This window comes from Homalodisca vitripennis, chromosome 5, assembly GCF_021130785.1.
Source record: "Homalodisca vitripennis isolate AUS2020 chromosome 5, UT_GWSS_2.1, whole genome shotgun sequence".
NCBI lineage: Eukaryota > Metazoa > Arthropoda > Insecta > Hemiptera > Cicadellidae > Homalodisca > Homalodisca vitripennis.
The window spans coordinates 143,406,725-143,432,019 of NC_060211.1; the positions used below are offsets into that span (position 1 = coordinate 143,406,725).

At 32.7% G+C, this 25,295-nt stretch overlaps 1 protein-coding gene across 5 annotated transcripts in view; it reads right to left on the bottom strand.

Annotated features, from left to right (window-relative positions):
- Positions 1-24,881, bottom strand: part of LOC124362960 (sex determination protein fruitless-like) — a 144,912-nt gene extending 120,031 nt beyond the window's left edge. Inside the window, exons 1-3 of one of the 5 annotated variants that reach the window (XM_046817868.1) lie at positions 24,554-24,879; positions 21,269-21,878; positions 13,993-14,160 (exon numbers count right to left, since the gene is read on the bottom strand). In XM_046817868.1, coding sequence (XP_046673824.1) covers positions 13,993-14,160; positions 21,269-21,841 — 741 coding nt within the window. In that variant the 5' untranslated portion in view covers positions 21,842-21,878; positions 24,554-24,879. Of the gene's footprint in view, positions 1-13,992; positions 14,161-21,268; positions 21,879-24,553 lie in introns of all 5 variants that reach the window. The other 4 variants (XM_046817871.1, XM_046817869.1, XM_046817870.1 and 1 more) reach the window with 4 other exon arrangements.
- Positions 24,882-25,295: the final 414 nt, after the last annotated feature.

Genomic DNA, 25,295 nt, shown 5'->3' on the forward strand with positions numbered 1-25,295 from the left:
TGTTGCTGCCGAGTAACGTCAGTTCATGCCAGACGTCAAGGTTGGATACTTTTTGGACACACCTCGTACTTGATGATTAGCTCTGAGAAACAAGACTCATACTTATCCAGGCTAATCTCTGTTTTACATGTTGCTTGTAAACAATTATAAAACGAGAAGAGTAAACAAGAAAGAATAAAGCGACTTACAAGTACAGAGTAAGGGAGCGAATTGGTGAAGTTATAAGAGAGTAAGATGTGAGTAAAGTACAGGAGAGTAAAAGGCTTTTGTTTATATCCAAGGAATAGGTAAAAAGAGAGTTGAATGTATCAATGCTGCATAAAAAAACAATGGATTAGCTCCAAAAATGAGTTAGAAAAAGTAGTAAAATAAAAACTGGACAAGCTTTCATAAAAGAAAACCAGGTGCGTTTTATAGTAGGAAAAGTGCTGTGACAAAGATGTTTAAACAAAATCCACAAGAAGATTTTGGATGCAACTAACCTATTCCAAAATGTCTAAAAAAATTTCGTTTAAATGGTAACATCAATGGTCTATATATGTTTTCAACATAACAATCTTATCAATATTTATATTTTCAATATTTTATTTATATTTTCAATATTTTATTTGTATACTGAAATGGCAGGAAAAAAGGGAAGGAAGGACATAATTTCTGGTACATTACCTTTTTTAAAATCACTAATCAATGAATGTCAAGAACCTTCACATACTCTCCAATGCCTGCGATGGCAAAACAAAAACTTCACAATGTTTAGATTCCTTCATAACAGTAACATACTCTAACCGTGGTCATAGTTATTAGTCATAACTGTGATAACACACATGGCTCTTCTAAACCCTAAAAGCACCGTTGGAAAAAAGACTGGTAAGATCATTTCAAGGCAGCTAAAAGAAAATCATATAACCCAATAATAAAATTAGATGACCAAACCATATCACAGGTCAGTAGCTCAAAATTTTTAGGTTTGGTAATAGACCAACACCTAAGTTGGACAAATCATGTAACAACGATACTGCCAAGAATATCATCTGGTTTGTATGCCCTTCGCAAAATGTCCTTGATATGCAGCTCAAAAACACTGAAAATAATTTATTTTGCATACATACATTCAATAATTTCATTTGGCATAAGCCTTTATGGTGGGACTACAAATAAAAATATGGACTCTATTTTAAAGACTCAAAAGCAGGCCATAAAAATCATTTTAAGATTGGGTCATAGTTATTCAGTTAAACAGCATTTTTCTACATTAGGAATACTAACTATGTATAGTCTTCACGTTTTTGAAACTTTTTTAAGCATAAAAGAAACATTTCATAACCATTTAAAACTAGGACACCATCATCAATATTCAACAAGAAACAAAAACAAGTTGTGCTTAGAAAAACATAATTTACAATTTTATTGCAAAAATCCCTCATACATGGGTGCAAAATTTTTATAATAATCTGCCTTCTAGTATTCAATCAGAGCCACATTTAAATAAATTTAAAGTCCTTCTGAAGCAGTATTTAATAAAAAGAGCCCTCTATAGCCTGGAAGAGTTTTTTGAGCCGTGTAACTTACTTAATTTTCTTTAACTAACTAACAACTTAAAAATGAATTATCTACAGTTAATACATTATTACCATAGATTAAGACTTCTTTTATATTAGATAACTGGTACTATAATTTGCATTATTCTATAAATCTGTATATTATGTGACACAATAATTTTGACACTATTCTATGTGCAATACCTGTTCTGTCTTATGAATAAAGAAGTTTTGAATTGAATTGAAAAACTAATTCTATAAGTTGTAAATTCCATTGACCCATTTGATAACCAAAATCCAACTACAAAATGTTTTTTATAAGTTGGACCAAATATCTTAATTTATTTTATGCAAGGAGTGAATTCAAAATTAGACCAATAAGGGAGATCATGTTTGATGACAAGAGGTTTGAAAACATTTTTTTTGGCTCATATATCATGGGAGCCAGGGTGATAACCAAGAGAAATCAATGAAGGAATTAAAGAAACATCTCGGCCACGTTCACTAGCCAGCCCAACACAATTTCTTTTTAATATGGCGCCTGTTAAAGTTTTTAAAATTCTCACCTCAGTTATTTAAGGACTTAAGAGAAAAATAAAAGTATTCTGGAATGTTAATGACATTAAAATTTTTTTTAATAATGATTTTATCTTAGAGTTTGGATATACAGATTATATAATAAATCCTTATTCCAAGTTAGCTGGACTGACTACTTTTACAACTGACTGAAGGTATGCATTCAGCCTAAGATCTTTATCTGAGAATTAGTTCTTTACTTTGTCAAATAATTTATTTGTAAGCAACTCCTTCTTTTGTAGATTCTTAATAATTTGATTGATACTTTAAATAGTTTTCTGTATATCTATTAGAAAAACCATAATCCTAAGGAAATTTTAATTTTTTATAGAAATAGAACCCAAAAAGGAGCTTGTTTTGGACTTACATTCTATTATGAAGGTTTGGATGGAGAAATCCGTTAATGCAATTCAAAAAAATCGTTCAATTTCCAAAACAAGAAACATATCATGCACATATCTCTACCACCATATTATCAGTTTAAACTGAGCTAAAGCCTAGGGTTATCGCTCAAACTCTTCCATATAGATAGATATTGATGAAGATAGTCAACATCATAGACCCCATTACCTTTGTCTCATCTTGATGTGTCACCCAAATAGTGAATAAAGAACATATACTTATTATGAGCTCTAATAAATTAATGTGGAGTCATAACACTGTCACAAGAAGTTCATATAGACTGAACTAACGAAACAAGGCTACACCAAATTCTTAATTATGCAGTGACGATCACCATTTACTATTGGTCACTGGTCAGTTGTCAGTGGTAGGTTGTTACAAACAGATGCGTTTTGACCTGTAATCTTTATTTATGTTTATAATACAGTGTGACCACAAAGTTAAATCACACTTGTAATTGTTTACAGCTACTCTATTGTATGAGTTACCCATGCTGTCATCTAATAATATGTGGTCAAAAACAATACACAAAAACATAATCATGATTCTTTGATTTCAGTACAACGTGAGTATCGTATCCCTCTGATAGATGCAACATTTATCGATGGAATAAGAGTTTCAAGGAAACAGGCAACTTATTGGACAAGACGCAGACAGGTAGGCTAAAAATAGGAGATGGAACCGCAGAGAACATTCAAAATAGTTTTGTCTTAAGTACAAAAAGTCTGTGACCCTGAGTCTACAATTCACAAAGTTTTAAAGAAAAGACTTGAATTTTTATTTGTTAAGAACCTTAATTTTTGCATGCTTTGAAACCTGATAAGAAATTAAATTGGTAGGACTCTGCTGTTGTTTTTTATACAAAAAAGGGATCAAAATTTTATAAGCTGCTTTGTTTTTAGTGGTGAGTTTACCTTTCTCTTACTGAAGATGTGCATGGTATAACATACGTACTCGTATACTGAACACTTAAAACAACGAATCAGAGCTGCGATTGAATCAGTTAACCTAGTAGTCCTGATCAAAGTATGGCAGAACATCAATGCTCACTCACTCAGACTTCTGCAGGGCGATCCATGGTGCTCATGTTGAGCTCAGAAACGTGTCTCAGGAAAATGACTGACTAATATAAAAGTGCCAGTAGAATAACAAACTAATACACAAAAGTACTAATACAATGTTGAAAAGTGTGGAAGCTGTTATTTTGTGTAAGAATAACTCAAAGCTCTAGTATTATAAAACCTTAAGCAGATTTGTTGTTTGGAAGACAGATAAGAACTAAGTTAATTATTAAGGACTGGACAGGGCGTTCTAGAAATCGTGTTGTCCATCCCATCTCTTTGATAACTTTTGATAGCAAGATCCTAAAGACTTGTAACTTGGTCCATAGGTTCTTCTTAGCCCAAGAAAGATGACTATCGATTTTGGGGTCATAAGATCAAGGATTAGTCTGTTTGTCTATCTGTCCCTCTACATATCTGTGTGATAACTCTTGATAGAAAGGCCCTAGAGACTTGAAACTTGGTCCATAGGTTCTTCTTAGCCCAAGAAAGATGACTATCGATTTTGAGGTCATAAGATCAAGGATTAGTCTGTTTGTCTATCTGTCCCTCTACATATCTATGTGATAACTCTTGATAGAAAGGCCCTAGAGACTTGAAACTTGGTCCATAGGTTCTTCTTAGCCCAAGAAAGATGACTATCGATTTTGGGGTCATAAGATCAAGGATTAGTCTGTTTGTCTATCTGTCCCTCTACATATCTGTGTGATAACTCTTGATAGAAAGGCCCTAGAGACTTGAAACTTGATATATAGCCCCTTTTTAGTCCAAAGAAGAACCCTGTTGTTTTTAGGATCAAAGGACTAAAGGGCAATTTATCTTTCTAATAACTTATTTATTCTGTTTATACCTTTATATTTATTTCTATTGGGTCCTTTGATATTTCATTGTTTAGACTGAGAGATTAGCGTTCTCCTCTTATAATCTCTTATAATTTAAAGGTGTCTATATACATATGGACAGGTAATAGTAGCTATAAACTACCTCTAAGATTATGACCACTGACTCCTTTAGAATTTTTTTTTATGTTAACCTACTATCAAAATTTATTAAAGAAACTAACTGTTAAGCTACAAAAAAGATCCAAATCTAAACATCACTTTAAAACTATCTATGTGGTGGTCATGTACAGAAATGTCATTATCTGAATTTAAAGCTATTCTGGGTGTGCTCTTGAATATGAGAATAAATTACAGAACATGATAATTTTTGACCAATTAAGTTGATTACTATCCTTTTATTAAGATATATTCAACAAGGAGATGTTTTTACAATTATTTTGGAAACTCTATGTCAATCTATACTCCTCTGGATCAGTTGCTAGTATACAAACACGTTCATAAAAAGTATGTAATGTGGTGGCAAACCTCAACAAGAAATTTAGAGAGTGCTGTTGACCACAGAAAAAGGTCAACATTGATGAAAATAGTTGACTACAAATGAAGAGTAGTCTTCAAGGTTTATAACAAGGATAAGCCCACAAAATGAGGCATTAAGGATTTGTTCTCTAGTTCTGGGTAAGTATGTGTGATTGACCAGTACGTAATTTGTAAAGCTTGCCAAGTAAGACTTAGTTGATAAACTAGAAGATTTCTAGATCCACACGTAGAACTACGAGGTATATCCAGAAAGTAAGTTCCATTTGGGAATACAGTTAAAGTGTGTACAGATACAAAAAAAATATTTATTGCACAAAATTCTACAATTCTTGAACTACTTTTCCACATAACGACCGAAATTTTGCAGGCATTTGTCATAGCGTGGCACATGTTTTCCATAGAAGTTTGCCACCTGTGTCTTCAACCAGTTGGAAACATTTTCTGTAAGTTCTTCCTCATTTTTGAAGTGTCGAACGCCAAGGAATGACTTGAAATGTAAGAACAGATGAAAGTCACTAGGAGCAAGGTCAGGGCTGTACGGAGTATGGTCAAACACGTTCCAGCCAAATCCTTGTAGGAGGTGTTTCGTCACATTTGCAGTGTGTGGTCGTGAGTTGTCGTGGAGAAAAACAACACCTTTGGACAGCAATTCTCGGCGCTTATTCTGTATTTCCTAAATGTCTCACAATAAACATCTGCTCAGATTGTTTGACCATGCGGTAAGAAATCAATGAGTAAGATGCCTTTCCAGTCCCAGAACACTGTGCACATCAGTTTTCAAGGTGTCAAGATTTGTTTCGCTTTAACCTTTGCTGGGGATAAGCGTGCCTCCATTCCATTGATTGCCGCTTACTTTCAGGAGTGTCGTAAGAAACCCAAGTTTCATCTTCTGTCACTATCTGTGTCAGAAATTCTTCGCCGCCTTCATCATAACAGGTGAAAAACTGAAGTGAATCTTTCTGTTTTGTTTTGTGTTGCTCAGTAAGAATCTTTGGTAGCCAACGTGAGCAAAGTTTACAAAATTTCAGTTTTTCGGTATCAATATCATGAATGAGTGATCGTGAGATTTGAGGAAATTCCATAGCGAGAGCACTAATTGTAAACTTGCGGTTTTCCTGGATTTTGTCATCAATCGCGAGAACCAGTTCTGTAACCAAAGAGGGACGCTCACTTTGTTTTTTCACCGTGCACTTCACTATGTCCTTCATTAAAAAAAACTGTCGGACCCGTCCTCTCACCATTGAATCACTCATCGCATTTTGTCTGTAAACTTCGCAAATTTGCCGATAAATTTCAATTGGTTTCCTAGCATTCAAAAAACAAATCACAGACTGATTTCACAAGCGGCGGGATTTTCAATCAACACCGACATTGTAAACAAGCACAACAAAGCGTACGTGGCTGACAGCGATCTCACGATGACGCACGTTTCTTCTCCTTGATACAGAGCGTCTACCATACATGTGCGGAACTGCTATCGCAGGGCAGCAGCAACAGCGATAAATTGTAACAGAACTTACTTTCTAGACCTACCTCGTATTAGTATTTACACAGACAGGTTTTTCTTGTGAAAGCACTCCTTGATATCAAAAATCAGTAGCACGTATGTTGTACGATAATACAACCAAGACAGTTGGAGATCAATAAAAATGGAGAAGTTAAAAAACTAATTGTCTTCGGCATATGTAAGGGAGGGCACAGGAGGTACAAGTGCCTTTTGAAAGACATAACATTAAAATTGCACCCAGTAGAGATTGTTGTTTAAGCTTAAGCATAGGCTTCTTCCCTTCCTTCCATCCAGACCTGTCTCAGTAGTACAATCTACCTTAAGAGTAGCAGTTCAAAACTGTGTTCAAACATATTAGATACTGCTGAAAAATATAACACGTCAAAATTCCACTATTTAGCCTGCAAGTCTGGATTAATGGTAAAATTTGAAAGTATTTTTTCTGTAAAACTGTGCTGTCACCAGTTGAGGACCACCAGCAAGTACGCCATATGGTACAAGATTGGGTTATTGTCCTTGCATACCTACTTGGTGTCATCTCTGAGATGGACACTAGACGATTGTCTACCCTTTCACATAATATGAGACCCATGCCTACAGTGTAAGTACACCCACATAAAGGTCACCAAGGTGGTGGGGAGTGTGTAATGCCCACAAAGGCCACCTACATATCCATATTGCAAAGAATCATGTGAATCAGAGTAGTCGCTGCAAGGGGCTATCAGCAAGCAAGTCATCAACTTCTTCAACATTGACTAAAATTTGCTGAGCAGATGTGTAAGGGATACAATAATCAAGTTTAATAATGTAACATGTCACCAAACTCAAACATATACCACCAGATACTGAACCACATTGGAAAGTATTGCATTGCTAGGTGACAAACAGCACTGACAATATCATCTTTCTGTATATGGCACACAAAGATCCCAAGATGAACCGGCAGACCCTCAAAACTGAACGTGTTAATTATTGAATACTCCTCAATATATATCACGAGGATTGTTCAAACAAAATTGAGTCACCAGTGTGAGGAGATGAATCACTCTGACTTAATGGTCACCTAGCTCCTTTCCTCCAAAAAACCACCGCATTTCTCAACATTCCTCCAACTTTCAGAAATATGACTTGTACTTTGAATAACTAATACATTCTTAAATGTATTTTATGTGTTCTACATCTTTGAATTGTGTATCTTATGGCAGATCTAAACATTTGGATATAGAAAAAATGGGAAGTAATTTTAGGATTATAATAGGGAATAAAATCAAATTGTGTAATGTGAGCTACATTAACCCTTTGGCAGCTAAGAAATTTTTGACATGTTGTCCCAAAAGTGCTCAGGTTTTTATCGGATTTTATCCCAAAAGTGCTAAGCCTAAAATGGTGAATTTGTAGAATTTTACTAAAAAAATCACAAGTTCATCAAATTCTAACCTATTTCATTGATTTATGTTTTGTTTTGTAGTATAATACGTACGAAAATAAAAAAATAATACATTTAAAAAAATACAAAACTATGTAAACAAATAAATAAATAATTTTTTTTCAACTTTGACACAGAAAAACATAACTAAATTTAACTTTTATTTTTTTTTAATACATTTTTACCTAAAACCATATGTTGTTTTGAGTACATACTGAAATTTTCATGCAAAAATATAGATTTTTACTTATGTAATGAAAAAAAAAAAAACACAAAAAACTTACCCTGTGCTATCTAGATCACAGCTGTTTTTGTCGTTAGTGTACTATAAAAAAACCAGCAAATACAACTGTTATTATTTTTAAGGAAAAGAAAACTTATTCAACTGTCATTTACCGCAATCCGCGTGTAAATAACGTAATATTTAGCGCTGGAAAAAAATTCGCAACAACGAAATATCGGTCCATAGCATTTTTCGGAACAAAGGCCAACTACGATATATATCGTTGCACAGCAACCAAAGGGTTAAGAGATATTGGATAAGGATAATAAAGCTATAAGCCATTATGATGAATGATCCAATCCTAACCTTGCCACAGTTTGGACCACTTCATTGCATGTATCATGGCAAAAATTTTAAATTTAGATTTTCATGATTCTGAGTATCAATGCCTCACATAAAAATCATACTGTGATAATAAAAATTGTCTCATGCTGGTCTGAATCTCGGTGTCGTCTACAAGAGTTTCCACTAACTCTCTGAATCCTAACCTCAGATAAACAATGGCCTAATACACATAACGTAGAGCCATGGTGGGAAGGGTTAATTCAGTATGAATGTTAAGTACAGCTCTGTTTCACCTTCCACTCAGTGCAGCGTCTGAAGTCTAACACTGCGACAGACTTGACTATTGGAATCTGGAAACAACATCCGTCTAAAGAGATCCAAAACCGTCGGTGACGAAGAAGCTCAATATGAACTCTTTACATAGTTCTGACGTCAGAGACACCCAGACTACAAACAAATGTAATCAAGATGAAGTGGTGTTCTCATTGCCCCACAAGTACAAAATTGAGTGCACTATGAGGTTTATGACACGATCCCAAATCACGATGGAGCAATTAAGTTTTCAACACAAAAAGTAGAGCAATGAGTGGAAAGTGAAATGAATTTGAACTTAACATTTGTAATGGCCTAATATCATGTGTTTGAGAAGAAACCTCATCAAGTGGACAGTCCCCCTACTTCGACCCAGACTCCAGTAGATGAGAAAGAGGATGGTGCGATAGACTTAAAAAACGAACCTCCAAACAAAAATATAAAGAACACTTAGATTTAGATAACTTCTGTTTAGTTTGTAATAAATTTCACTGCTATCATGCAAATAAGGTAAATCAAAATTTAAAATTTAATAATGTATGGCCTATTTGTAAGGAAGCCAAAATTGATCAGAAATATAATTGGCTATTACATTTAAATATCCAAGGAGGAGTACTTGATAAAAAAATTTATTTAGAAATAATTCTACAAAATTCAAATATTCAAATTATTTGTTTAAATGAACATTGGCTGAGTAGGGATAATGTTACCATTTTAAATAGTTTTTCTAATTATACACTGGCACATTTTTATTGTAGAGATAGAGATTATCACGGAGGGTCATGTATTCTTTTGAAGAATAATTTTGAATTTAAAACCAGAGAAGATCTGTGCATTTATAATTTGGATTCAGTTTTTGAAGCTTCATGCATAGAAATAATTAATTTAAAAAGGCCTATAATTATCATTTATATTTATAGAGTACCAGAAGATTCAAATTTTCAAATTATTTTTAAATAAGCTTGAGGCTTTGTTAAAACTTTTAGGTAAAGAAAACCATGTAAACAATGTTTATATTGCATCAGACTTTAATGTAGATGTAATGGAAACAACAAATAAACCACAACAGAAATTTGAATTCCTTTCTCTGATTGAATCATATGGTTTTAAAACACATTTTGCATCACCAACTAGGGTTACTTTTAATACAAATTCATGCATTGATAATATTTTAACTTTTAAATTTAAGTCATCCTTTGAATCTCAGACAATGAATTTGGAATTGGGTTTGTCGGATCACAGGGCAGTCTTTTTAGATATTTCTAAAGATCTTATTTCCGATAATGACAATACTAAACTTAGAGTAAAAAGACGGATTTTTCCTAAAAAAGCTCTTTATAGATTTAGCAGTAGATTAAAAGACACTGAGTGGAATGTTTCAAACAATTTTACTTTTGCTGACAACTGTTCTAATTTCTTTAATTGCTTTCAAAATATATTTGAAGAATCATTTCCATTAAAATTCTCTGCTAACAAAACCAAACAATCCAAAAAAAAAAAAATGGATAACAAAAGGAATTCAAATTTCAAGCATTAATAAGAGGGAGCTTAGTAAACTAGCCAAACAGTCAAACAATCTAAATTTTATAAACTATGTAAAAAATTATAAAAAATTTTCAAAAATGTTTGTAATAAATCAAAGCAAATGTATAATTCTAATTTCATAAAAGATTCTGAAAATAAAAATAAAGCTGCTTAGCATGTAGTTAAATCTGAGCTTGGATGTAAGAAATCTGTCAACAATTTTCCTGATGTTGTGTTGGATGTTTAAGATGTGTAGGGTTGTTAAAGATGGAAAGGAAATTGCACAATTCTTCAACAAAAAATTTGCAGAATTAGCCAAAGAAATTAAGGCTCGACCTTGTGAACAAGAGGCTCTAAACTTAGCACAAACTGATCTTGAATGTCAATTTTTCAAGTTTAATTTTGGTAATGTGTCATCAGATGATGTTGTTAAAGTGATAAAATCATTAAAAAATAAAAAATCATCTGGGTGGGATGAAATACCTCTGGACGTAATGAAACATGTAATGTATGGTATAGCTGTTCCTTTATCAGTTTCAACTAATCAACCACTCAAAAGTTGTAGTTTTCCAAAAAATTTAAAATGGGCTGAATTAAAACCACTCTATAAAAAAGCGCAAAAACAAAATCCAGATAATTACCATCCAATTTCAATACTGCCATCATTTTCTAAAGTATTTGAAAAATTAGCACTAAACCAAATTACAAATTTTTTAGAATCTAATTCAATTTTGACTTGTGATCAATCCGGATTTAGGAGGGGTCACAGTACATTAGGGGCCATTAATAAACTTGTAAATGAGGTGTCTTGGGCTTTGGATGGGTCACAGAGAACCATGGGTGTGTTCTGCGATTTGTCCAAGGCTTTTGATTGTGTGAACCATAATATCCTTTTAAAAAAGCTTTAACTGTACAGTTTCTCAAATAGATCAATCCTGTGGATTGAATCTTATTAAGTTAATCGATTTCAAAGAACTGTAATTTTTAAAAATAGTGTAAAATCTAGATCTCGTAGGGAAGAAATTAAAGTGGGCGCTCCTCAAGGGTCTATTTTGGGACCTCTACTTTTTCTTCTGTACGTTAATGATTTACCTAAAAATGTTTCACCAAAAATTATATTATATGCAGATGACACAACCGCAGTTGTTAAAGCCGACTCTCACTTTCAAATGGAAAATAAATTAAATCAAGCTTTTTATGAATTGGCATACTGGTTTGAGGTTAACGGATTGAAATTAAATCAAGAGAAAACTCAACTACTAAATTTTCGAACGGCACAATTAAAGGAGGGCTATAATAAGGATGTGATTTTCCACGGCCAGCAAATAAAATTATGTGATAGCGTAAAATTTTTAGGTATTGATCTGGATATAAACTTTTCTTGGAAAAAATGTATTGAAAATATTATTAGGAGATTGAACTCGGCATGTTATCAAATGCTAGTGTTACGAAATTCAATTAATTTGGAAACTAGAATAATAATTTACTACTCTTTATTTTTTTTCAATAATTCAATATGGTATTGAATTTTGGGGGTCATCTTCTGACTTCGATAAAGTTTTTAAGATAAAAAAAATTATAAGATTAATGACCTTTTCATCATTTAGAACTTCTTGCAAACCTCTGTTTAAAGAATTAAAAATCTTATCACTTCCAAATTTATACATTCTGAAAACCCTACTAACAGTACAGCCAAACTTTGAAAGCTTATCAAGTGATAACTTTGATCATAATTACAATACAAAATTTAAAGCAAATTTTCAATATCCCATACATCGACTGCGTCTGGTAGAAAAAACTACAATATACACGGCAAAAAAACTATACAATAAGTTACCTCATAAATATAAACATTTAATCAATTCAAAAACATTTAAAAGTAAACTAACAGATTTTTTGTTGGAAAATAACTATTATAGTATTGATGAGTATTTGATGAATCCTGAATTTTAAAATTGTATTTTAACATAGATTACATTAAATTTGTTACGCTGTCTTGACCTCTTATATGTATATGTTTATATGTATATGTGAGTGGTGATGTGCATATGTATGAATGTATGTGTGTATGTATCATTATTACATTAACTTATGACAATGTTACCTGTTTCTATAGCAATGCTATGTATAAACGTTGATGTAACAATAAAGACTGATTCTGACCTGGAAGGCCTCCTCAACTGTAAAGCCTGATACATGCAACATCTTATCATAACAACTTACTTGCAACATTAAACCGTTACAGGTAAAAAGTAACATGCAGATGGGAAACAGTTATGATTTACTTGAGTTGGAGTCAGATTGGATGGCTGATGAGATTTGGAATAATTTCATAGAGATTGCAGTTAATTTAGAGAATGGTTCAGTCTTAATGCTCTCTCTTTTATTCAGTGCAGTCTGGAATATCTGATGTAAGTTTGCTTTACTTTTGTTGTGCAATATTTGTATGTCTGATACTAGGTAAATTTTGAGGAACTTTTAATGGAACTCATTTACTTTACAGAATTTCCCTTGTTTGTTTCAAATTAGTAATTGATTAGTATTTGCACAAAACAAATTGCATAAAACAAATACAAAAATGTTCTTCATTGCACTTAAAGATAACAACTTGTGTTAAGAACTGGCTATAGTAAAATGACAAAGTGTTTCCTCATAAGAAAATATTAAACCTCATGCAGTTTTACGCCTTCATTTTTTATCTTAGTGTTTTTAAAATAGTGTATCCTTTTTTATCCTCAAACGATGAATATAACAAAGTTTGGATATGTATTAATTATATGTTTAAAATGAGAAACCTCCCATAACTCTACGACTAAAAATAAGGGCATTAATCTGGATGGAGTTTAACATTCTTCTTATAGGCAAAAAATTCAAGGTCATCTTACTACAGCTGGCTAACTAAAAAAATTGTAAAAAGCCTAGATATTGTTTTATTGCACCAATTTGTCATCGCAAATAAGTTGTGATGATAAGACATTTTAGACCAGACTTATATTTGTCTGGAAAAACACTTTTCTAAAATATATAATATTCTATCTGGACGAATATTACACATCATCATCATCGTCAGACGTTTCCGTTCTCACGGGTCGTCGTACACAGCCTCCTCCACTTTAGTCTATCGTTCCAGGTCTCCTCTTCATCCACCTGTATTTTCTGTAATCCCCTTCTCTCTATGTCTTTCCACACTTGGTCCTCCCATCTTCCTCTCGGTCTTCCTCTTGGTCTTCTTCCTCCTTCTCCAGTGCTATTCTAGGCATTCTATTATCTCCCATCCTCTTCACATGCCCCATCCACTGTATTCTTCTTCCTTCCATTGTCTCTTGCAGTGAAACTACCTTCAATCTTTCTCTGGTTATTTCGTTCCTTATTCTATCTCTTCTTGTAGTCTTCTCTATCCCTCTTAAAAATCTCATTTCTGCAGCTTGCAATCTGCTTAAATCATTTTTAGTCCACGTCCACGTCTCTGCTCCATATAATAAAATTGGTTGGAAATAAGATTTATACATCAATACTTTTGATTCTTTCCCAAATTTTGAAGAATATTACACATATATAATGTTTTTGAAATAACAAATAGACTTAATTGTATTAAAAAATTACTAAAATATAACAAAGCTATATAGTTGTCACCTTAGAAATATTTTAGTGTAGTAAATGCTAAGCATAATCATGCAGAAATACAATAAAAGGACTTACCAAGTTATGCCGCGAGTCGTCGAAATCATCGTCGTGATGCAGATGTGGTTGAGGTTCTTGTTTTATGCTCATTGGAGGAGTGTCTAGCTCATTGGGGGAGTTGGGCAGGTGTACAGTCTTTGATTGGGAGTTTATAAATGGAGGCGATGACTTTAAACTTGTCGGACACTGTTAAAAATAAAACAACTTAGTTAGTTTGGTAAAGAAAAAAGTTTAAAACATTTAGAAAGATGACAAAATTGTTTGGCAGAAACATCCATAAACCACATTACAAACTGTCTGGTGTCTAAACTTTGGTTTATATGAAGAAAAAAAAATGTGGTTGATACTGAAAAATATGTCAATACAATATTTTGAGGACAGGTGTTTGGGGCCAGAGTTTTATACACATCATTTTAATATCAACAAAATGAAATAATCTTTTTTATGCTCCTAAATTTATTTTAAGATGATTATGAGACGCTGAAGAATACAAGGTTTATATTAGTCTCATACATATCTAGTGCTATTAATGTAGCCATATTTGTAAGTAATATTCTTTAATTCTAATTTAACTATTCTATTGTGTTCGTGTAAACAAATTTGTCAGATTAACATTAAGATTAAAAAAGTAAATCTTTAACCAAAATATGTATGGACATTCCATAAGTAAATGACAGAATTTAACTCATGTGTTTGGTGCCTAATTGGACATATTGGGGGAAGGAGGAGAAACATAAATGAAAAGGGTTTTCTACACAATTAACCCTGGAAATATATGCTTCCACAGATATCAAGCAAAACTGATCTTGAAATGCTAGGAAATAAATACTACCCAAAGAAAGTTGTAAATGCCTTTAGAGTGAAGAAGGCGGATGCCCTTGTCTACTGGTTTTTCACAAAATTACTCTGAATGTTTAATGGATGCATGGATTTCAATCAAAATTGGCATGGACATTTTATATTCCGTACAGTTTGAAAACAGGTACTGAAGTTCCAGAACAAAAATTGTTTTCCACACAACTATTCTGCACATCTTATAGATGCATGGATTTGAAATAAAGTTTGCATGGATACTTCTTTGAATAGATTTTAACCTACAATATTTACTGAACATCTATGGGATCAAGATGGCAAATTCTACCCTCTACAACAATTATGTTTAATGAATGCAGAAATTTAACCAAAATTTCAACAATCTACAGAACAAATGTTCATCAAGGGAAATAGTTATATACTTAGTATAATCTTTTCATCTAAAGTGGTGGAGCTCCAAGTAAAAAAGATTTTTTTACCTACCCTGCTCATTTAATGTTTACGGGTTTCAATATAGATAAATATGAATCTAAATGTCTGAGAGGGAGTGGCCTCAAGGATATACCAGATGTACCTAATTTCCAGATAATATCTGCTGTATCTCTAGTGGTTTAGAAGATCCCTTCAGTAAGCATAACATTTGGAACACCTGGTATGTGCAGTTTTACCATAACTGGTGTAGACCTGTTATGTATGAGTCTTTACCAAAGTTGATATGGGTTTATTGGGAAAATTGTAACCATATTTATCAAATGTTTGTGTTACATAGACGTGGGAGATTCAGGGCATGAACTATGAGAACATTTACTTGAGGATTTTGCAATGAATAGATTTTTACCAAAGTTTGTATGGATCAAAAGTTAATCTAGGACAATTAATGAGCGGTCTTGTAGGCCTGATAAGCCTTGGCCTCCCTAGATTCTGGCTTAGCACAGTTAAGTGATCAAAGGTTCCTATAAACCAACTGTTTTAAGCAATCGAGGTTCAAAAGCCATTCAAAGCACTGGAAGGATTAAATGGCAGGATGGCTCAGAGGAAAAGGATTACTAGATACTGGTTAATCCTAGAGGCAGTGACCTCACTGTAAGAAGCTCCTTAGTAGTCCTAAAGACTAGTAGTCCACTCAATGACCATTTTCTTGTGTGTTTATCCCATAACAATTTGGATTTAGGTTCTAATTGTCCACTATTTCAAAGTCTACCCTGTACCGGGGATTGCTTTTTCCCTTGAGGTTGATGCCACACCTTCTCGGAGGTGAGCAATTTTTCAATGAAAAAGCGCAGAGATTGAAAAATACTAAGCTACTTTTGTTCGATGAAGTTTTTTTGAAAGTCAATACTTTTCAACTTATTCACAAGTGAAATTGTTGGTTTTCAGATAAAAAACCATGTTTTCAGACGGCTTTTCGTAAATAACTGTAAAAATATTCATTTCATCGAAAAACTTGTAGAGAGCAAAATTATTTATAGAAAACAAAAAATTTTTTATGATACATGCATACTTAATACAAACGGAATTATTGCTTGTTGAAAGTTGATTGGTATTTCCAAACACCAAAATGGAAAGTTTCTACGTAAAATAACCAAAAACCAATGCATTTTTCAGACAAAATTCATAGAACATTTTTAAAAGTCCTTAAAATAACCTTTATTTTTATTATTTTATAAAAGTTCCTAGCATCAAAACTAAGCGAGTTATGAATAGAATAATGTTGATTCCCATTTTATTTTATTATTTTTTGTTTGAAAACATAGTGTTTAATCCCACTACAATATATTTCACTCTCATAAATCTCACCCTCTCTTCCACCCCATTTGAAAGAATTGTTGCCAATTTAAAATTTACTTTATTTATGTTCTTATAATACATTCTGAGTTTTTCACCAGTTTAAAGTTCTTATTTTTGAAAAAAAAACTTGAGTTTGAGTAAGAAAAACATTTTTCTAATTTAGCAAAAAAATTTCCTTTTCTTTAAAATAACTCAAAAACTATTCATGATACACAAATTTTTGTAGAGTACGATATTGTAGGGTTTTTATTTCTGAAAATGCATTTTTTTAGTAAGGTAAAAATTGAGTAAGATGGTAGGGCAGTAAAGTTTGTGTACATTAGCGCCAAGTACCTTTTTTAACATGACCCTATTTTAAAATAATCTTAGAAAAATTATTTAGATTAGCTTATAGCTCTGAAACAACCTACAAAATGTTTTTTTTAAGGACTTGATTGCTCAAAAACTAAACGAGTTATGTGGAAAAAACCAAAATCACAATTTGCATGTATGTGTGGGACATTCCTTTCTTCAAAGTCTTACAGTTACAAAACGTTTTATATGCTAGTAACAATGTTATTTTTAGGTGTCGGATATGACAGGTTTTTTGTACTGTGATGGTAATACTAAAATATGATTTAATAATAAAGTACTTTTATTATAACAAAACACACTGTTATTGTACTTCTCTGAGGCTAATTTTTATAGAACTCGGACTGTTAGACTTTCTTGAGAGAGGGATGGGGACTTTTCAATACAAAATAGTCTCTGCTAATTTTACAGACAATGGCTTTGGAGAAACTGTGCTATCAGTGTTGCTGTATTGGCTTTCTAATGCACATTGAGATTTGTTGTAGAGTTAGAATAGTTACTTTTCAGCAAGTTATGGTCCTAATTTTCAACAATATACAATAATAAAATTAAATATATATTTACTGTTATACCCATTTGTATATTTTATTGTAATATTTAAAAAATTAGACAAAACACTTAAAACACTGAACCTAAAAGGAAGCTTGAGTGAACTGAATGACTAAGAATATCTTTGTAATTGAAAATCCTAATCTAAAGTATAAAATTAAAAAGTATATGTTTTATGATCCAAGACTTAGAAAAGCTGAGTTGGGATCTGAAATGCCTCAGGTAAGTATGTGTGTATATACTATAAAATTTATCCTATTGACATGATAAGTGAGTAGGAAACTTAGTTCTTCTTTGCTGTGATTTGGAAGATGAAAAACGTATATAAACAATAAATTTGATAAAGCTATGTTAACTTTCAATTCTTGTTTCACGAAAATAATCTGTGGACATGACCTCTGAAGATGCATGGAGAAAGATAAAGATAAAGTTAAAGATAATGAAGTAGTTGGGCTGAAGATTTTTGTAATCCAACAGTAGGGGATGAAATAGTTATGCTGCAAAATCAGTTAAAAACTTTTAAAAGGTGGTTTTTGGTTAAAAGACTGAACACAGAAAGAGTGAACACGTCAATGACTGAAGGAGATGTAGTAGACTGTCCTAAAAATGATCTTGACACCTACCAGGATGAGTCCATAGCCAATATGTGTTCACATCATGGACCAAATATGCTTCAGATTCCTGTAGTAATGAGGGATGAGATCACACATGGTAAATATTTATGTTCACTTTGAGCAGTGTGCATAGATGATTTTCAAGTCCCTTCTTGTATCTCCTGAAGATGCAAAAGTTATCAAACATCTATTGAATAAACACTAGATGCTTGTTATGAAATTTCCTAAGATTCAAAGCATTTTTTTATATGATAAACAAAACGTTCTGGAAGAACATCTAATGATTCAAAACTACAAAAGAATTAATTATTCAAAAACAGGCCAAGCTTTTAAGTAATCTATGATTCTGATGCTGAAACTAGAGATGAAGAGTTGTTTGATGACGTTAGAGACGTTTTTTGTACCAGGAGTAAATAAGAAAAGCCCAAGGTAGAGAGAGGGTTATTTTAGTAACCAAAAAATAGTGAATTACATACATACAATGTATTTTCTCAGCCATTTAGCAGAAGATGGAGAGTTGAATGTATCAAGTATGAGGTTTGAGTGATACTCGTAAACATTTTAAGGTAAATTTATAGTACCACTTTAATATTGGAGACATTAAAATATTAGTATTTTAATCTAAGTAGAACATTTTAGCTTTATTCACTAAATTTGAGAGAATATGTAATTTATTTAAAATGGTACAAAATTTAGACTCTTTTCCAGGCCCCCTACCTGTGGCAGGCTTTAGGAATGTAATAACTATTTAGTTAATTTAGAAATATATCTAAAATAATTACTAGTATTTTAACTGTTAATGAATAATAGAAGACAATTTTTCCTACACAATGTGTTTTTAAATATTTAAGATATTATTTTAGAATAAACTCCAACAAGTCCAATGCTAACAATGGAATGGCCCATTTCTAACATGAATCCATTGTAATTCTGTGTACTTGGATGGAACTAATTTTTATTTAACAGTCCCTCCCATGCATTCATCTTTGAACAAGTTTCTTAAAGTAAAAATTTGAATGGTTTAATTTCAATTTAGTGAATTAAAAACAGTATAATTTTCCTACTGAATAGATCCACTACCATTAAATTGGCTCAACAGTAACAAAAATGTGAACACTCATGAGTTTGAACTGCTGGTTCTAAGTAGTTTATATTGTAATTAGAAACAAATAATTTTTACATTAGCCACGTTAGCTATAATGATCTACAATCACTATTATAAATTTCTTACAATAGTATGTTTTTATTTCAAGAAAGAACTTTACATAATTGTAATCCATACATTGCACAATAATAGATATGCTTGAATACAGGTTATATCCTAAATAGTTTATCACTCTAGGGGACTGAGGGGAACTGGGGTTTCTGGATGGGTGAGGGGGGATAACAAGCTAAGGAGGGGTAGGCAATGGTGGAGGGGATAATCAAACTACCAGTAATCAACAAGACAAGTAAAAGGAATTTTAGAGGCCAGAGTAGAACTACTAACTGCATATGAGGATAATTCTGTGCTTTTTCCTACTTTTCATAATTTTTGCAAGAGCTACTGGTGAAATTTGATTGTTATTTTCCCTCAGTGTTTTTTGTCTGTTTTGCCAGTACACATTTTGCTATTAAATTCTTTTTCCTGTTTTGTGATTGGTCAGATTTTGCTGCTTTCACAATAAAGATGTTGATTTTTTTTTGTCGTCACCATTAATTATTTTGTATTTGAGTAGTGTTGAATTTGAGAGTAAATTTCTAGAACAATGGATTTACCCTCTCAAAGTGGAGAAAATGTTTAACATATGGATAACATGTGTAATGGGTGCTCTATTCGGATTTTAATTGTGTCAGAGTAACGTTCTAGTTATTTTAACAGAGTAATTTTAGTTCGAGATGGAATTGTAATTGATGAGAGTGCCGATGGCCGAGTGGTCTAAGACGTTGGACTTTGAGTCCGAGTTAGAGTTAGCGCAGGTTCGAATCCTGTCTGTGACCATTGCACTTTTTATCAGGGTAATTCTAAGCAATATATGGGTCAACCTCGATTTTTCTCATATTACAATATAATGTTCCAATAGTCAATTAGAAAAGGAAATGACTAGAATTCCTTGCCGGAAAGCAGTTATAGGGAACAGGCAACCGCCAGACGGTCATATTGCTTAGAGTTACCTATTAGTGATCAGGGGCGCTGACGTGATCTGGGCTTCAAATTTGGAACTACTCGAGTTAATTTTTTTTCTAAAAGAGCAAGCAGCGCGAAGCGGGCAGGCATCGTGCGTGATCCTTTTTTTTATTAAAAATTTCTGATAAATTGTTATTACATATTACAATATAATGTAGGTAATGTATTTAAAACAATTTTAAACACATAATTACATGCTGGAAAGCAAAGTAAACCAATATAATCCGCCCAATACAAAATCTCCGTAAAAATCTGGTAAAGGAATCTGTGTCATTCCTTTGGCCTGAATCAATTCAGTATATACGAATATCACGCACGATGCTTACCCGCTGCGCAGCGCTTCGCGCTGCTTGCTCTTTTAGAAAAAAAATTAACTCGAGTAGTTCCAAATTTGAAGCCCAGATCACGTCAGTGCCCCTGATCACTAATAGGTAATTCTCGCGGTTGCCTGCTCCCTATAACTGCTTTCCAGCAAGAAATTCTAGTCATTTCATTTTCTAATTGACTATTGGAACATTATATTGTAATATGAGTTGCCTGCTCCCTATAACTGCTTTCCGGCAAGAAATTCTAGTCATTTCCTTTTCTAATTGAGTATTGGAACATTATATTGTAATATGAGAAAAATCGAGGTTGACCCATATATTGCTTAGAATTACCTTTATCAGTACCATTGACCTTGTACTGTATCGACTCTCCTTATTCTGTTTGATAAGATCCTCGCACAGGCCAGTGGCCCATGAGGACGGACAGAATAAGGCTTACAAGGGGATCGGTCTCTCCTTTAAAAAAAAATTCTTTTTCTTTGTGCAAGAAATGTGGCTGCCATTGTTATCTAGCTGAGGGTACACTGTTGTTTTAGACTGGTTTAGTGATCAGCCTTTAGGAATTTTTTATTTTACTGAGCGGAACTACCTTATGGTATATTTTCATTCATTGCCATCAACAAATATTGTGAAGTGTTTAAAGTAAACAATTACCGTTGAAACAAAGACTAATGAAATTTACGAACCTGTATTGGCAGATTCTCTGAGTATCTGTCACTGCTTCCACTACTGCTACCAGGAGGCACTGAAATAGGAACATGATCGCTACTTGAAGACCGTTTCCGTTTACGCATCTCAGGGGAGGCGGCCTGAGCATGCCTTTGGTCTGGTGTCCTCACATTTGGAATCGGCAAGGGCTGAGGCTCCTCCACTCTCGGGTTCGGGTCTCTCGAATCTGCCAACCCTCGGATCTGCAGTGCTGTCGCTGTCTTCAATATAGACGGCAATTCCTCCTGCTTTACATTTACCTCCCCATTGTACATAAAATGTATGAGTACTTGCATTTCTGCTACGGTTACATCTCTAAGGAAAATTATAGGGTGTGGGTGTTTATTTTGCAAAAACAACTTTTCAAAATATGGACTACACGCTGAGAGAATTGTTTGGTGTGCTTTAAATGTCTTGAAGTTGTCGTCTAATCTATCACAGTTCACTGCCAGTGTCACATCCACTAACGCTTCTTCCTCGAGAAATTTGCCGAATATGTCTGTCAAATTGGTTTTGTGGTTGTTCCATCGGAGACAGAATTCCTGATCCATTCTTTTACAGTCCTCCAGTTTAAGAACCGTTTGATGTCTGAAACACAGAAAATAAAACATAACAATAACTGTTGCCTAATTACTAATAACTTACTTTGTTTAATTCAACTTATTTAAAATATTTTTAAGTTTGATGATCATAGGTCATTGATTAGTATTAAGTTGTGTCACAGTGTTACAGTACATAATATTATTATGACGTATTCTAAGAAGCCTAAATTATTTTTTTACAGCATATGTAACATATTACAAAACTTATAATTGTTTGAATTTTTCAAGTAGTGTTTCATATTAATTAGCCTATAATATTGCTATATTGTATTTAGACTAGAAATGAATACTACTTGACAAAAAGCATACACCTGTGGCAAAAAACACATCTGTACAAAGTGAGGCTCAATTCAGCCTGACAAAATATAAAGGTAAATATATAACCATATATTCATTTTAAATATATGGTTAAAGTGGTTCATGGAAGAAGGTCTCATATAAATAGTAATTTATACAGTTGGACTATGAAATGGAATCAAACAACAGTTTTTATGAAATCAATCAAATAACCAATTTGAAAAAAAAATTCAACTCAGAACTTGGAAAATCTTTATTGACAGACAGAATAACACTGCAAAATGGTGTCAACAATAATATGTAGCTAGGCCTAATAGTTAATTACATTAGGTGATTCAAAAAAAACCTAATTAAATTAAATATAAAAACAAAGTCAGACTAATTAAAACAGCACTCAAGTTTTTTTCATGCTAAAACAAACTAAAGCTTATACAGGTGGTCTTTCATCTGAGATTGAACTACTCTGACCAGAGCACTCAACAAAGTCCCTGACACTGTAATAAGCCTAGTGTACCAAATGCTGCTTGACCTCCCTCTCAAAAATAAGGACTTATTTTTGTTTTCAAAGAGTCTGGGAAAGCATTATAGAGTTTAAAATGCTGCTGACTATGTGTTAAAAAAAAAACTGGTCTATGGGCAGGAATAGTAATTATATTGGAGTGACGTAGATTGTGGCGATGTTGAGGATTATGTGATTTGAAAATGTGGAGGTTTTTGTGAACAAATGTCACACAACTCAAGATATAAATCGATGGCAATGTTAGAACTTTGGCCTCCCTAAAAAGCGATCTACATGAAGTTCTAAACGGTTTCCAAAAAACTACTCTCAATGACCTTTTGGGGTTTGAAAATGAATTTTGTGCGTAAACTTTCACATCCCCAACAACTACTACATATATGAAAAAGGGGTAAATCAGCCCATAGTAAGCAGCCAAGGTCACTCTGCTATCAGCAAACTTTGATAGGTTTTTATCGGAAATGCCCCTGACCATCATGCAGGCTTTGATTGTGCCTCGGTGCCTAACCCGCACTTTTGGCGAGAAAAGAAAAACCTCAAAATAGGCTAGAACCCAAATTCAAGCTCAGATCACATGAGCACTAGTAAAGGTTATCTTTAACTTCTGTACTACTAGTAACATATTTATGACAACCTAATCTAAACCTACTTATGTAGCCTAATAACCAATAGTAGATAGGGACTAAGTGGCCTCCTCATCGACATTGCTTTTCACAAAAGGCAGAAAACAATAATTTGTAATTTGTACAGTAAGTCAAATATAGTCTGTTACTTATAATAATGGATGTTTTTTACTCTAAGTACAGATAAAATATATAATTTATCCTTAACCGAATACATATATAGGCTACATAGTGAAGATACATAACATAACAAAGACCTATTTTTATTTCCTATAACCAAGAATTTTGATATTGTACAATGGAAAACAATAGGATTCCACTTAATTTATCTAAGATGTTTAGCATAGTAAAATTATTCAAGTTTACTTCTTTTGTTATTATTATTTAATATTTATTTAGTACCTAACTTAATGTATACCATAGGATATTTACTACTAAATATCTTAATACAAAACATTTCAATTGATTTTTTGGTTTGTTTTGATAACTGGTACTGAATTGCAGCCAAAGTTTTATAGATGAAAGTTATGGAAGATGACACTGTGATGTGTTTAACCCTTTTAGGATGAAGAGTTAGGTTATATCAGATTTTCCATGTCAAAAACCTTCTTAGACTTATTTGTTTTGGAAAACAAATCTTAAAGCTATGCTGGTAAATTTAAAAAATTGAGAATTTTATTTGATTTTTAAAGTGTAAACTGAATGAATGACTAAACAAGTTACTGTATGTTAAGGCTGCCCTAAACTCATATGATGTCTTTACATTATACCAAATCATAAATCTTAGGACTCTGAATCTTTGCACAACAGTCTCGTCTACTGCTTCTCCCCTGTTTGGCAAAGGGTAATGAACTTTCATATTGAAACAATGTAAAAAAAAGTTAATAAAAATGCCAAGTGTCAAGTAATGATACGTATCTCACAAACCAATCATAAAAGGAGAAGTGTGAAAACCATAAGAAATAAAGGTTAGAATAAGTAGGCCTAAAATCTTTGTATTTCTATTCTTAAATTGTCATAACTAATTTATGATTATGATTCGCCATTTTCGCTGTCATCTTAGAGAGTGGTGTCCAATTGAAGGAAATACAACAGCATAAATCATTTAAGCTATACAACCGATTTTCCTCCAACAAATGTTTCTAAAATTAATACTACTAACCTAAAATTAAAACTTAACAACTAAATAAAGTAAACAAAGTTTTAGCCTTATTTACAACTTACCTTTAAACCCAACTCCTCCATTAATACATAACAACACTGCTTTTCTATAACTTCGGCCTCTATTATCAGGACGGAATTGTATGTTCTCAAACGAATTACGCAACATACTATAACAAGTATGAATCGAGTCTTTCTGATATTGCATGTTCATTGCGAATGAATTGTTATTCAAATAATACAGTTCTAGTCTTTTCCTTCTAATGAATAATTTAGAGTTTTTGCACTGGAGTTTACACCCAATCAAAGACAAAATTATCAAACAGTTGATAAGGTATCTATTAATTTGCAATGCACTTCTTTCAATACTCAGTCAACAAATTCATTCACATAGTGGCGTATTATCAGAAGCCTTCATTTATCTCTTCAAGAATAACAAACACTACTTTTGATAACAATCACTTTTAGTGATATATATTCCAACTGAAATAAATATATATTTTTGTAATATTGCAATTATATAGTTAATTTTGTTTTTATTGTTAAAACAGACAAGGTTGTAAATTAGCATACATTGCATTCATTTACTCGATTAGTATATACTGTATATAATTAATTTAGTTAATAAAGGTAAATTGGAAACAAACTGTAACACAATGAAGACATAGATGTTATTTATGCATTGAGTTCATACATAGAGATCGATACGTACCGGTAATTAATTAAATCACAAACAGAAGAATAAAAAGTTGAAAATAATTGTGAAGCTTTGAACATTTCAAACTTACTATTGAATTTTTTTTTA